Source organism: Sapajus apella, unplaced genomic scaffold, assembly GCF_009761245.1.
Source record: "Sapajus apella isolate SASKATOON/1434 unplaced genomic scaffold, GSC_monkey_1.0 scaffold114, whole genome shotgun sequence".
NCBI classification, from domain to species: Eukaryota; Metazoa; Chordata; class Mammalia; order Primates; family Cebidae; genus Sapajus; species Sapajus apella.
Genome location: NW_022437054.1, coordinates 359,771 through 375,407, shown reverse-complemented (window position 1 = coordinate 375,407; position 15,637 = coordinate 359,771). Strand labels below are relative to the sequence as shown.

Genomic DNA, 15,637 nt, shown 5'->3' with positions numbered 1-15,637 from the left:
ATGAAAATTCAAGTATGCCATTTCTATCCATACAGACCTTCACTAGCTCCCCATAGGCTCTGGGATGAAGTCCAAGTGCTTCCTCCCAGCCTGACAGACACCCCACACCCCAGCACCTTCCTGACTTGAGCCTGTGGCTCACCACACTTTACAGGCCTGGGATACTCACTGTCCCAATGGCCAGACACGCAGTGATCTTTGGCTGTTTTGTGTTGTTGTATCGCTGTTTCTTTCTGGAACTCTTGAGCCTATAGGATCCTGTGCACATTATAGGTCCTTCTTGGCTAAGAGTTAATTACAGGATATATTTTCTTGCTCTGTATTTCAGTGTAAACATCTATCACCATGACCTTGACTCTTTGCCAGTCTGTGTAGGATAAAGAATGGTGACAAGAGCCCCAGCCTGCCCCAAAGCCCACTCTCTCCCACCCTAGTTGGTTATGGGTTCTGAACAGCCAGAGCCTCTTGGCCAGGAGTGTTTCAGGGAGAAGGTGAGACTTCTTCCTCACTGTATCTTCAGTGCCAGGACCACCAGTGGAAATGAGATGTTTCCTCCATCTTTTGCTTATTTTTTTCATTTACCTATTTTTAAAGTTTAATAGAGGGTACCACTGCCATTACCAACTGGAGACTCTCATGTAGAAAGTATTTCCAATGTTATATGTGGTAACAGTATCCCACATAAGCATGAGGTATTTTCCTGGCATAGCAGAGGATTTGTAGACAGCTGCTCTTTCCCCTCGCATAACTCTCTCTGTACTCCCCAGTGCCTGCTGATTCAGGGAGCACTGAGTCCTGCAGGCAGGGCTTTCCAGAACCATGCCCTGTGGGCTGACCTGCAGCCTGGGAGCCTGTGGGAGCAGGCCGTCTTCAGCCCTTTGTCTGGCACCTTTCTTTCCTTCAGCAGGTTCCAAATGTGAGCCCATGGTCCTATTTTCGTCCGTGGCTGTGATCTTCACTGCCAGTTTGCACAGGCCACAGCTGCCACACATGCATTTAGAGTATTTTTAAATGATCTCCCTTCACTATTTCTCTTTCAGAAATTTGTCACTGTTTTCATTTGCTGTTTGCAGAAGCCTAAACACAGCCTGGGCACGTTATAATTGTTCTAAGAGTCAAGGAGACTTTAGAGATAGTAAGTGCAGTGGCTTTATCTTCAAAATATTAAAGTTTAAATCTCCAAGAGTCAGGAAGTTAAATAATTAAGGTGAGATTACCATGCTCATTTTCTTATGCAGCATCTGTGATGTTTGCTTAAAAAGTTGTAGTGTGTCTTTTAAGAAACTGTTTTTGTCTTAAAGCAGATAAGTAGTTCAATAATTGTGATGCCTGTACCACTTATGTGCTGCTTATGTTGACAGAACATATATTAACATTTATCATTGTGAGCCAAATAAAAATCTTAATGAGATGAATGCTGTACCTTCCTTTGGTAAAATTAACCTGATATATTTAATCACATACCTCATTAAAAACGCTCTTTGTAAACTTAAGTTGTCTAGAAAATAATTCATCCAGTAGTTTCATTTTTAATTTGTAAATTCCCATTGTGTTAGGTTTGGGTACTTTATAATTTTTCCAATTATCCAGGAGACTTTAGAAATAGTAAGTGGGATGGCTGTATCCTTAATATGTTAAAGTTAAAAATGTTAATCCCTAAAGGTCAGGCAATTAATTAAGCTGAGGTTGTTATGTTCATAGTAAACTATTTCTAGTTAGAGTGATGATATTAAATGTGGCAGTGATTTATTGTGTCCCTGACATATAAAGTGACTTCCAGAGATCCACTCTGGGCAAATGGTGTGACAAGCAACTGTTCTGTGGGATTATGGAGGTCATTTTATACATGGCTGAGTGATGGCTTGTAAATGCTGATTTCACATTCTTCTTGTAAGAAGATAACACTTTGAAATAATTTTCTTATAGGAAAAAAATCATCTGTTTTAAGAAGAATTATTTGTTTTAAAAAATTACAAGAAGGATCCACAGTCAAGTAGTAAATGCTTCTTAAAACATATAAATTATTTTTGAGAGATTATTATACACAGCAGTTCAAGAATATGTTTGTTTAGTATATTAGAGGATTCCTGGTACTAAACTAAAAATCTAGTGTGGAAGAAGAAAATAAATTAAGCATATTAGAGTTGCTATTTAACATATTTTGAGAAATGAAAACAGTAAATATTTTCAGGGATTTTTTTTAACCTCAATAATTTGAGCCCTGTCACAACTGTTAGTCAAAATTTCTTTCAGTAAATAGTGGTAATTAATAGTGTTCAAACTTTCTAGGCTCTGGACCCCGAGTGCCTCATTAGTCTCTTTCTTATAAATGATACTTGATCATTAACAGCCACTGCCAGTTTTCTCTTAGGCACCTACTTTCTAACTCTGTCCTCTCACATTGCCTGGGATGCTTTTTCGGGAAAATGTGGGTTTTTAGTAAATTTGATATTTTTTAAAAAGGAAGAAACTAAAATTAGAGTATCTCAGCTACCCTGCCAGAGAGCTTCTTAGATAAGGCAAACCCATGCACACAGTGTGTCTGTCCCTGGTGTTCTTGAAGAATCCCACTGTATGTGTCTTAAAATCTCAGCAAATGGAAATTCGGTTCATTCATTAAGCATTAAAAGGTCTTCAACTCACCATTGGTTATTTGGGAAGTGCAAATTAAAACTACTAAATCTAATACTACAAGCCCACTGGAATGGCTAAAATTAAGGAGAGTGAGCATGCAGGTGTTGGTGAGCATGAAGAATAGCTGCAAAGCTTACCTGTGAGCTCACCTGGAAACCCACAATGACTCAGGCACTTTGGAAAACAGTCTAACAGTTTCTAGGAGGTTGAACCTGCAGTTGCTCTGTGTGTGTCTGTATTGTGGTATGACTGGGTGACTCCAAACTTGAGTTTCTACCCAAGAGAATAAAAACATAAGTCTACACAGAGACTAGTCACACAGATTCATAGAGAATTATTCATAATATCCTCAAAGTGGAAACAATTCAAATATCCAATAATGGATGAACACCTAAACAAATTGTGCTGTATTCATACATTGAAATACTGCTTGGCAACAGAAAGAGTAAACTACTGACATGTGCGTTAATATTGGATGAATCTGAAAGCACTAGGCTAAGTGAATAGGTCATACAGAAAAGACTGCAAACGATGATTCTGTTTATATAACATTCTAGAAGAGGCAAAACTGTAGTGAGAAGAGGCAGGTTAAAGGTCAGCAGGGTCTGGGGGTGAGGGAAGGGATTCGTTTGCAGCGTGGCAGGAAGGGACTTTGGGGGTGATGAAAGGGTTCTGTGTCTTGATTGTGGCCGGAATTACCTGACTGTGTGTACCTTTGGCAAAACTCATTGAATCATACACGTAACATGGGTCAGCTTTATTGTATGTCAGTTGTATCTTAATAAAGATGATTAACAAAAGAGTATTTCTGTAGAGGCTTAAATGCCAGTGTGAATTCAATAAATTGGGTTGGTTTATTCTGGTAAGAATAAGAGTTTTAAAAATTGAAAATAGAAACATTTTGTGGGAGGTAGGGATGGCCAGTGTAGAAAAATGTGTCATGGGGTAAGGGGGAAAAGATAACCTGAGGGTATGAGACTGGCACCTGGATGCTTTCAGGTGAGAGGCCAGACATCTCTTGAAAATGTTTGCCGAATGCCTGTGAGATATCATCTCATCTTTCTTCAAATTATTAGTATTATAGATAGTCTTGAAATGTGATACATTTAACACAAATTTCTCTTATCTATTTACAGTCTTTAAATTTAGGAATATTCCTAGATCGGAACAAAGTAATATTCAGAGCAAAATGGTACAAGCTTCACCTGCCACCTGCAGCTGTCATCCGAGGCCTCTTGTAATTACTTCGGCTTCAGCCCTGGCAGCTTTCGTTAGCCCAGAGTGGATTTGCTATGAATTTTACCGTTTACACCCATTAAGTTCCATAAATACAAAAGCATTGAGAGTATTAGCGCTGTCAAGGAAGAGGTGTGATTATGTTGGAAATGAATGTGAAAGTTAAAATAACGTAAAAGTGGCAGGAAAATGGTGAATGCAGCTGCACTGGATGTGGGAGGCTGGGCAGGGAATGATCTGAAGAATGAGGGAGGGCGACGGTGAGAAAAATGCAGCTGATGTTTGACAGGGGACAGGAAAAAGAGATTCATGAAGGGGAAGAAAAAGCATTGAATGTGTGGGATAAAGAATGAGTATTATCATTAGATACTCACTAGCCCAATCAATTCAGGAGAAGGGAGTCTGCTGTGGAACTCGAAGGCTAAGCATGGTGTGGTCGAAGTGCTGCTAATGAAATTTGAACCATCTGCTTTGGGCATGGTCAGCTCTGAGCCCACTGGAATTTGCAGGACATCAAAGTGAGGGCTGCAGCAGCTGCTGCTCCGTGGCGTCTAGCAGATCCCTCACGGCCCTGCCGAGCTGGTAAAGAGGGCTCCTGGTTGTGCAGATTTCAGTGATGCTGCAACCATTCAGTTTTGAAAAGGGGCTCTTGCCATCTGCAAATTGGTAGAAATGCATCCAGGTTCTAGAAAGTTTCCTCTCTCCTGGCTTGTTTATTAAATCCAAAGTGATTCACAGTGGAACCACCTTTTGGATCCTATGTACTCATAGGTTGAGCAGGGCTACCCTTCCACGGTATTTCAGGGTTCACCAGATGAACCTCTGAGGATCCTCTATGAATCAGCAGATGCACAACGTCTCCTGAGATTGTCAGGTGGTGGATCACCTCCCAGGTTCAAATGATTCTCCTGCCTCAGCCTCCTAGGTGGCTGGGATTACAGGTGCACACCACCATGCCGGCTAATCTGTGGTGATTACATAATTTTAATTTGTAAGCTGGAAATGCAAAGGCAGTGCTGACCTTGCTAAGAAATATGAGGTTCACAATAGAACAACACTGGGGAAAAAGGTAGGTTTGGCTAAGGGGACAGTTGTCAGAAGCAGTCACTCACTTTTGACATTAAATGGTGTGTGTTTTTTTGTTTTTGTTTTTGAGATGGAGTCTCGCTCTGTCGCCCAGACTGGATGGAGTACAGTGACACGACCTTGGCTCACTGCAACCTCTGCCTCCCAGGTTCAAGCGATTCTCCTGCCTCAGCCTTCTGAGTAGCTGGGACTACAGGCACTTGCCACCATGGCTGGCTAACTTTTTGTGTTTTTAGTAGAGATGAGGTTTCACCATTTTAGCTAGGATATTCTCAATCCCCTGACCTCGTGATCCACCCACCTCAGCCTCCCAAAGTGCTGGGATTATAGGCATGAGCCGCCGCGCCCAGCCATGTGTGTATTTAATTGTGAAGGAAAATACAACTGTGGAGCATGCACCAAGAGCTAGAAATATACGGTTTAATGTTAACACCTAAAAGCAAATTCTAATTAAGGATTTGGGAATATTTTCTATCTTTCTGGGTATGAAATCTCCCGCCCCGACTTTTTATTCCCCTTATAACAGCTAAGTCCATTGTAACTTTCAGTAATTGGCTTTTTATTAAAATAAGAGACTGCAGTATAAATTTTAGCAACTGGGCTAAATGGGCATTAACAGGCCCTGGGATCCAACCATACTTTGCAACATTGTTCCTCTGGGAAAATGGATTCTAAGTGCCCAATAACTGCCTTACAAATAGACTCTTGAATCATAGTCCATTTGAGAATAAGGCACTGTTTGTGATAGTAATACCTTCGATTGGCTCGCTTGAGAACTGCACAGAAGGGACCTATATTCCACCACATGTGTGTGGTGAACCCAGCTCGTCTGGGTTTGATCAAAGATTATTGCCGAGTGGGCATGGAAAGTGCAGGAATTAAACTCAAAGTAGAGGCTGGAGACACGTCAAGGGTGACGTTAGAAGGATGGACCTGGAGAGCTCTTAGTGGTAGGAAATGGATTTCGATCCCAGAGGCAAAGGAGTGTATCTGAGCAGATGAAGGGGTGGAGAAGAGGATGGAAGGATTGAGAATCAGTCATTTTCAAGTAAAGCGTAACTCAAAATGTACCAGGAAGGCTGAAGAGCCCACAAAGAGGTCAGAGTAAGAGACATCCCTCAGGTCTTTCTCTCTCATTTTCCTTTGTTTTGTTTTGAGGTGGAGTGTCACTCTGTCACCCAGGTTGGAGTGCAGTGGCAAGATCTTGGCTCACTGCAACCACCGCCTCCCAGGTTCAAGCAATTCTCCCACCTCAGCCTTTGGAGTCGCTGGGAATACAAGGTGTGCTACCACACCTTTCTAATTTTTGGGTTTTTGTCGTTGTTGTTTTGATACGTAGTCTTGCTCTGTTGCCCAGTTGGAGTGCAGTGGTGCGATCTCAGCTCACTGCAACCTCCACTTCCTGGGTTCGAGTGATTCTCCTGCCTCAGCCTCCCAAGTGGCTGGGGTTACAGGCATGCACCACCATGCTCAGCTAATTTCCTTTCTTGTATTTTTAGTAGACACTGGGTTTTATCACATTGTCCAGGATGGTCTTAAACTCCTGACCTCAAGTGATCTGCCCACCTCAGCCTCTCAAAGTGCTGGGATTACAGGTATGGCCCCGTGCCCAGCCCTAATTTTTGTATTTTTAGTAGATACAGGGTTTTGCCATGTTGGCTAGGCTGGTCTTAAACTCCTGAGCTCAAGTGATCTGTTGCCTTGGCCTCCCTAATTGCTGGGATGACAGGCGTGAACCTCCAGATCCGGCTGCCCCCAGATCTCTTATAGATGACCTCCTATAGATATTACATGGAAACACTTAGAATAAAAACTTAAGACACATCATTACATTTACTAGTTCGTTACATTCTTGAGCACCTGCTGTGGGTTAGCATGATCAGAGCTTGGCAAAGGAAGTTTCTTCCTTCATCAAAGTTGCAATTGAGTGTAATTCCAGCCAACCATAAGAATGCACCAAACAAAGCAGGCTAGGTATCTAGAATCTGCCCATAAGGAGAAAATTTGAGTTTCATTATTTCATCCTTAATTTTGTGTATTTGTCAGCTGATTGTATTGTAAGATTTATGAGGGTAAGTAACATGAAACATATATTCTTAGCAATTTTTAAAATCATCTTGGGAGCATAGTAGGTACTCCAATAACTGTAACTTGGCTGGTTGATTATAATAGTTTGGAATTGTGTAACCATCTAATTGAACCGGTTTTTGCTTGATGTACTGATATGGTTAGGCTTTTTCCCCACACTCAAATCTCATCTTGAAATGTAATCCCCATAATTTCCATAATTCTCATGTGTCAAGGAAGAGACCAGGAGGAGGTAATTGAATCATGAAAGTGGTTCCCGCATGCTGTTCTCATGATAGGGAGTGAGTTCTCACAAGATCTGATGGTTTTATAAGGAGCTCTTCCCTCTTGGCTTGGCACTTCTCCCTCTCACCATGTAAAGAAGGTGCCTTTTTCCCCCTTTGCCTTCCACCACGATTCTAAGTTTCCTGAGGCCTCCCCAGCCATGCTGAACAGTGAGTCAATTAAGCCCTTTTCCTTTCTCAATTAGCCAGTCTTGGGAAGTCCTTTAGAGTAGCATGAAAATGAACTAATACAAGTACCTACTAATGTACTGCACTCTCCACCAGTATGTGAGAATATGCCTGGTCAATGGAATAGAAGTGTAAAATTTCTGTTGTTGTTGCAGTATCACAGTAACGGCTGGTGTATCTACACATTGCAGTTCGACACAGCAGGGGTTTGTCCTGCACTCCCATGTAACCCCAGCTCCAAAAGACCAGTCCTGCCCTCCCACAGCCACTGGGCATTAGCAGCCTTCTCTCCCATGTTTGGTACTATGCTGTGCATATGTCTGTCACTACAGCTACCATTTTGTATACAAGGCTTATTCCAGAGGTAAACATGATAGCAGACATTGCTTTCACGCTATATGTCCCCTTTTGCCATGGTTCCAAATCACTTTCTTTCCTCTGAAGTATCCATGATGACAAGAATAGTGCTGCCTCACTAGTGGGTTCGAGCAGTTCCCTTCTGTCTTAGTCAGCTTGAGCTGCTGTAACAAAAGCACCATAGACTGACTTGAACAGCAGAGATGCATTCCTCATGGTTCTGAAGGCTGGGAAGTCAAGATCAAGGTGTTGGTAGACCCAGCACCTGGTGAGGGCCCTCTTTAACGGATGGCTGTCTTGTTGTATCCGCACATAGCAGGGGCTGAGGGGGCATGAAACAAGCACTCCTGTGTTTTAGAAGGCACTAATCCTGTCACAAGAGGCCCCACCATCATGACCTAATCACCTCCCAAAGTCCCCATCTCCAAATACCATCACATTGAAGATTCGGGTTTCAACATAGGAATTTGGAGGAAATTTCATATAACATCTTTAATAGTTCGACTTGAAAATACTTCAACTTGGCTAGGCATGGTGGCTGATGCCTGTAATCTGAACATGCTTTGGGAGACCAAGGTGGGAGGATCTCCTAAGACCAGGAGTTCAAGACCAGCCTGGTGTCTACCAAAAAAATACAAAAGTTAGCTGGGTGTGGTGCCATGTACCTGTAGTCCCAATTACTCAGGAGGCTCACGTGGGAGAATTACTTGAGCCTGGGGGGTGGTGGTTGCAGTGAGCAGAGATTGTGCCACTGCACTATAGCCTGGGTGACACAGTAAGACCATGTCTTTAAAAAACAAAAAAAAGGAAAGAAAAATAAAAGACTTCAACTTAGTATGACCCAAGGATTCCCAGGTCATGGTGGGTTATGAGATAGTGAGAGGCTCTCAGAAAGGGTGACCACATGTGCTCCCCTGTACCCACATGACCTCCCTCTTTCCAACTGCCATTAAAACTCCAGCTCCCTTTCAGGTCCTCCCACTCTGTGCTCTGGGGTCAGTGGGAGGAGTGGGATTCTGCACATTTCAGGAACACAGTTTTCTGTTACCACATTTCTGCCCCTCGTCTCCAAGGATGCAGGCTTATTCTGGTGGGACCCTCCTTGTTGGTGTCCCAGAGCCAACACCATGATGTGTTGGTGGTGGCCAGTGCCTGCCTGCCTCCCATCTCCTCCTCTTGCCAAGGAAGAAGAACTATGTATTGGCATCCAGTCTGTCCTCATGTGTGCTGCAGAAATAACCCTAAGTAGAGAAAGTGTCCTTCCTAAGATGACCATCTATGTCTCCATTTATGCTGTGCCCACCCTCTTACAAAAAGCCACAGGCTGGTCTCCACATTTCAGAGATTTTTATTCCTCACACTTTTTCTCCTTGGATCCAGGCATGAGTCCGATGGGGAGGCCCATGGGGCTAAAAGACACTGAGCTAGACTGGCCTCTACTATACCACTGCTCTTGCTGGGCCAAATCTGTGTACCTTGTCACATCTCTTTCGTGACGTGCTTCTTGGGAGGCTTTTCTGTCCTTCATACATTGACCCCCGGCAGGCATACCCTCCAGAATTTCCCACACTTACCTGAATTTCCTGGTGAACACACCCAGGCTGCCAAGCTGGCATTTCTCCAAGTTGGGATAATTTTCTACCATGTGCCCAAATTCTAAAGGGCAGGCTGTTTTTGTTGATAAGGAAGGCATAGATGTTTTCAGGATGCACCTCAGCCTTCTGAGTAGCAGGTACTACAGGCGTGCACCATCATGCCTCGCCAATTTTGTGCCTACATGTCCCTTTTTTTGTAGTGACAGAGTCTCACTCTGTTGCCCAGGCTGGTCTTGAACTCCTGGCCTTAAGTGATCCTCCCTCTTTGGCAAAAGTGCTGGGATTACAGGCATGAGCCACCATACATGGCTTCTTTGTTTTTAATAAAAGTCCATTTATGCATAGAACATAGTTCTCTTAATGATTTGTCTATTATAGGCATATATCAGAGATATTGCAGATTTGGGCCCAGTCCATGGTAATAAAGCACATACTGCAATAAAGCAAGTCACGCTATCTTTTTTTTTCCAGTGCATATAAAAGTTATGTTTACACTGTATGGTAGTCTATGAAGTGTGCAATAGCATTATGTCCTTAAAAAACCAATGTACGTGCCTTAATTTAAAAATACTTTTTTTGCTAAAATATGCTAACAATCACCTAAGCCTTGAGCAAATCATAATCTTTTCGCTGGTGGAGGGTCTTGCCATGACATTGATGGCTCCTGGCTGATCAGGGTGGCGGTTGCTGAAGTCTAGGGTGGCTTTGGCAATTTCTCAAAATAAGGCAACAATAAAGTTTGCTGCATCTGTTGACTCTTCCTTTCACAAAAGATTTACCTGTAGCATGTGATACTGTTTGATAGCATTTACCCACAGTAGAGCTTCCTTCAGAATTGGAGTCAATTATCCCAAACACTGCCGCTGTTTTATCCACTAAGTTTATGTAATATTCTAAATCCTTTGTTGTCATGTCAAGAATGGCCACAGCATCTTCACCGGGAGTAGATTCCACCTCAAGAAACCACTTTCTTTGCTCATCCATAAGAAGCAATCCCTCGTTTATTCAAGTTTTCTCATGAAATTGCAGTACTTCATCACATCTTCAGGCTCCTCTTCTAATTCTAGTTCTCCTGTTGTTTCTACCATATCTTCAGTGACTTCCTCCACTGAAGTTTCAGACCTTTCAAAGTCATGGATGAGAGTTGGAATCAACTTCTTCCAAACTCCTGTTCATGTTGATATGTTGACCTTCTCCCATGAATCATGGATATTCTTAATGGCATCTAAAATGGGGAACCCTTGCTGAAAGGTTCTCTATTTACTTTCCCCAGACCCATCAGAGGAATTTCTATCTGTAGTAGCCATAACCTGATGAAATGTATCTTAAGTAATAAGACTTAAACTCTAAAGGACTCCTTGATCCATGGGCTGTAGAATAAATGATAGATAAGCATGCATGAAAATGACATTCATTCATCAATGATGTCTCCATCAGAGTTTTGGTGGCCCAGTGCATTGTTATGAGCACTGAAAGGAGTCATTTTGAAAGGAGTCAGTTTGAAAGGAGTCTTTTGTTCTGAGCGGTAGGTCTTGACAGTGGGCTTAATATTCAGCAAACCATTCTATAAACAGATGTGCTGTTAGCCATGCTTTGTTTTTCCATTTCTAAGAATTGATTTAGCATAAATTTTCAGAATGGTAAATGAACATTGGCTTCAGCTTCAAGTCACCAACTTCATTAGCCCCTAATAAGAGTCAACCTGTCCTTTGACAGTTTAAAGCTAGGGATTGACTTCTCCTCTCTACCTATGAAAATCCTAGCTGGCATCTTCTTCCAACAGAAGGCTGTGTCACCTACATTGAAAATCTGTTGTTTAGTGAAGCCCCACCTTCATCAATTATTTTAGCTAGACCTTCTGGAGAACTTGCTGCAGCGCTTACTGTCTGCCCTGCTCTTTTATGTTATGGAGGCTCTAGCTCCTTTTTAAACCTCGTAAACCAATTTCTGCTAAGCTTCAGACTTAATGGAGCTTCCTCACCTCCTTTCAGCCTTCACAGAACTGAAAAGAGTTAGGGCCTTGCTCTGGATTAGGCTTTGGCTTAAGGGAATGCCGTGATTCCAGACCACTTTCTCCATACCAGCAATAAGGCTGTTTTGCTTTCTTATCATTTGTGTTTTCACCAGAGTAGCTCTTTTAATTTCCTTCAAGAACTTTTCCTATGCATTCACAACTTGGCTAACTGGTGCAAGAAGCCTAGCTTTTGGTCTGTCTTGACTTTTAACATGGTGCACCAAAACAATTTCAATGGTAACCTCAGAGGTCACAGATGGCAGATTACAATAACAGATATAATAATGAGAAATAAGTTTAAAATATTGCAACAATTAAAATCTGACACAGAGACACAAAATAAGTCTATGTTGTTGGATAAATAATGCTGATCAACTTGCTTGATTCAGGGTTGCTACAAATCTCCAATTTGTAAGAAATGCAATTGTCTTTGAAGCACAATAAAGCGAAGCACAGTATAATGAGGTGTGCCTGTATTACATCAACAAAGAAGGCATTGCTTATGATGGCGTGTATTCACTGCCTGAAGTAGAAGAGATGTGTATTTTCCTTGATAGGGGAAATTATTGTTATTATTAGTTTTTGAGATGGAGCCTCACTCTGTTGCCGGAGCTGGAGTGTAGTGGTATAATCTCAGCTCTCTGCAACCTCCGCCTCCCAGGTTCAATCGATTCTCCTTAGCTTCCTGAGTAGCTGGGATTACAGGTGCATACCACCACGCCCAGCTGATTTTTGTATTTTTAGTACAGATGGGTTTTTTCCATGTTGGCCAGGCTGGTCTTGAGTTCCTGACCTCAAGTGATCCACCCACCCTGGCCTCCCAAAGTGCTGGGATTATAGGCATGAGCCACTGTACCTGGCCCAGATAGGGGAAATTATTGATGAATAAATAGTAAAAGGAGGAAGAATGGGTTTTATTGAGTGTTTGCTGTGTGCCAAGCCCAGTGGTAAATAATTTATGTTGATTTTATTAGTTTATTTTATTTAGATTAGTTTATTTGTTCATAAGAAAAGTGCTATGAAGTGTTTTTAGCTCCCTTTTACACATGAGAAAATGGCAATTTAAAGAGGCTAAGTATCTTGCTGAAGGTCACAGAGGTAATAAGTAGAGAGCTTGGACTAGACCCCAGGCCATCTGACCACAGTGCAGGGCTCTAGACCACATTTTTCTTTAATAAATCTTCATGAAATTGTCAAAAGTCACTTGTTGAGAATAAACACTGAACAATAAGACAGTTTTGGGGAACCTGTTTCTCACTTTTTAATAGTAGCTAATCTTCAGTTTTACTAGAGGTAAAAGGATTCTTGTTCATTAAACGTATTTCTTTAAGACTGTATGTTATCATATGACAAATTGCATATGAATATTAATTAATAGGGTCATCTTCCAGACAGAATAATTTCAGCAGAATTCTGTGCCTCCTGATGAACTTAAATCAGATATTTTTATGAGCCCCAAATTACATTCTCATATTTGAGCCAGATATCCTATTCATAGTCATAAATTCACTGTGAAAACCAGAGCATCTGGTTTTGTTTGTTTTTAAAGAAACAAGGTCTCACTGTGTTGTCCAGTCTGGAGTGGTGTGCTCAGGGTTCACTACAGCCTCAACCTTCACTACAGGATCAAGTAACCCTCCGACCTCAGCCTCCAGAGTAGCTGGAACTACAGACATGCAGACATGCACCACCATCCCCAGATAATTTTTTAATTTTTTGTAGAGATGGGGTTTCTCTGTGTTGCTGAGGCTGGTGTTGAACTCCTCGGCTCAAGCAATCCCTCCTGTCTCAGCCTCCCAAAGTGCTGGGATTACAGGCATGAACCTATACCTAGCCCATTTTTTTTAAATCTAAAAAATGTTTCTGTGCTTTAATTCTATGTGAAAATGGACATTACACAGGTATTTTTAAGGCTGGTAGTAATGTTTTGGTAGGTGTTGGAAATTTAACTTCATTAAATATTTTCTATAACATGGGAAAATGATCAGCTTGTTTCTTATGCTAGTGATGTGTGGAGAGAATGGTTTAATCTGGAGATCTCAGCAGGATTCAAAATTAATCTTTTGTCATATTTTTATATCCCTTGATACCCTTTGGATGCTTTAAAGATTATCTGGTGCAAACTGAGAAATGTTAGTATCTTCCATTCAAGTTCCAATAATGCTGTCTTTTCCAGATGGCACATTTGTTTATATGGAGTTTTCTATTTTAGGGGCACCAAGAATAATGTGTATGTAGTGTAAAGAAGTGGATTATTGCGAGGCTGGGCAAGGTGGCTCATGCCTTTAATCCCAATATTTTGGGAGGCTGAGGCAGGTGGATCACCTGAGGTTGGGAGTTCGAGACCACCCTTACCAACATGTAGAAAACCCGTCTCTACCAAAAATACAAAAATTAGCCGGGCATGATGGCACATGCCTGTAATCCCAGCTACTTGGGAGGCTGAGGCAGAAGAATCACTTGAACCCAGGAGGCAGAGGTTGCGGTGAGCTGAGATCGTGCCATTGCTCTTCAGCCTGGGCAACAAGAGTGAAACTCCATCTCAAAAAAAAAAAGTGGATTATTGTAAATATCAAACGGATCTCACTCTGAGGATGTTTTCACCCATAAAACAGACCCAGAGGACATTCTAATGAAATTTTAATGTATGAATGTACAAAGCTGAACTGTTCGTATATTTATATTAGCATGTGTGTGTTCTCATTCTCATTTTGAGAAACTTAATTTTGAATTCTATTTTATTTTTGATGTTAAACACACACAAAATGTGATTTTCCCCACCCCCCCACTCTTGTTTCAGGCCACAAGGGCAGCCATTACTCAGCACTGCACTGACCTTGGGAATTTGCTGGGCAAGGAGAATGATGTGGCTCTCATCATCGATGGCCACACCCTGAAGTACGCACTTTCCTTCGAAGTCCGGAGGAGCTTCCTGGATTTGGCACTCTCGTGCAAAGCGGTCATATGCTGCAGGTAGGAGCATGCAGGCTGTACATAGTTCACGCTCTGCTGTGTCTGTATCCCGTGTTTATATAAAAGAAAGGGATGCATGGGAATTCTAGGTTTAAAGTCTCATATCAAATAAAGGCAAAACAAAAATACAAATTTATTTTTAATTGTTGGTTCACAGATATTGCAGAGGTAGCTAGTGGTTTTTACATCTTTGTTTTGTTTATTGTCTTCTAAGAAGATAAAAAGAGTAAGAATGAGGGCTTCCAGTCACATTCACCATAGGGGATAAATTGGAAAAACACTGCCTCGAGCTGCTTTGGGAAATTACTGGGGTCCAACCTACTCCGCGTGTCTGAGCTCAACTTCCAAGACTTGTGGGACTTTGATGCTGCTTTTCTGACGTTTGTTGGGGTATTTCTTTTCAGGTAAGGAGCTTTGGTTGGGTTCATGTGACAGCAATTTTTGTGGTAAGATCTAACCAGAAATCTTTGTAGGTTCTTCATGGAGTCTGGGAAGGGTATTTTTTTTTTTTTTTAACTGGCAGTTGTCAGAGTGGGATTGTTACATTCCATTGAATACTGGCTATGTGGAGGTCTAGTTCTGATAGAAATTTGAAAGTCAGACAGAATTATGAAGACAGTAAACCACTAGAAAGATGAGTGGTCACCAAAGGTCACAGAGAGCTGGAGGGGCAGGCGAGTGGATCATCGATAGTGGAAAGCCATGTCAGTTTTATGCCTGTGGTCACAGGACACTCAGGCACCATGGGGATGAGGACAAATTCAAATGTGTTTGAAACAATGAATGACAGGTCTGTTGTACCTTGAAGTCAGGAAGCCTGGTGCAGCTGTGATGGACTTGGTGCAGGGAGAAATGGCCAGAGCACCTGAAAGTGACATACACTGCTTCTGGGTTTTATGATGACCTCCTTCTCTTTTCCTCAAGTAGCTTGATCCTGATACAATTCACATAGCATACAGTTCACCTATTGGAAGCAATTCATTGGCTTTGAGTATATTCACAGAGTTATATAACCATCATCACAAACAATTTTAGAATATTTTCATCACCCCACAAAGACCCTCCTGTATCCATTATCAGTTAACCCTGTCTTCCTCCATCCCCTCACTCCCACCCCAACCAATCATCTACTTACTTGTCTCTATAGATTAGCCTGTTTGGGACATTTCACATGAATGGAGCCATACAAGAGATGTTCTTTT

At 41.9% G+C, this 15,637-nt stretch overlaps 1 protein-coding gene across 3 annotated transcripts in view; it reads left to right on the top strand.

Moving 5' to 3' along the window:
- Positions 1-15,637, top strand: part of ATP8A2 (ATPase phospholipid transporting 8A2) — a 643,075-nt gene that overhangs the window by 297,408 nt on the left and 330,030 nt on the right. For all 3 annotated transcript variants that reach the window (XM_032260055.1, XM_032260056.1, XM_032260057.1), the window contains exon 25: positions 14,263-14,435. In XM_032260055.1, coding sequence (XP_032115946.1) covers positions 14,263-14,435 — 173 coding nt within the window. The remainder of the gene's footprint in view (positions 1-14,262; positions 14,436-15,637) is intronic.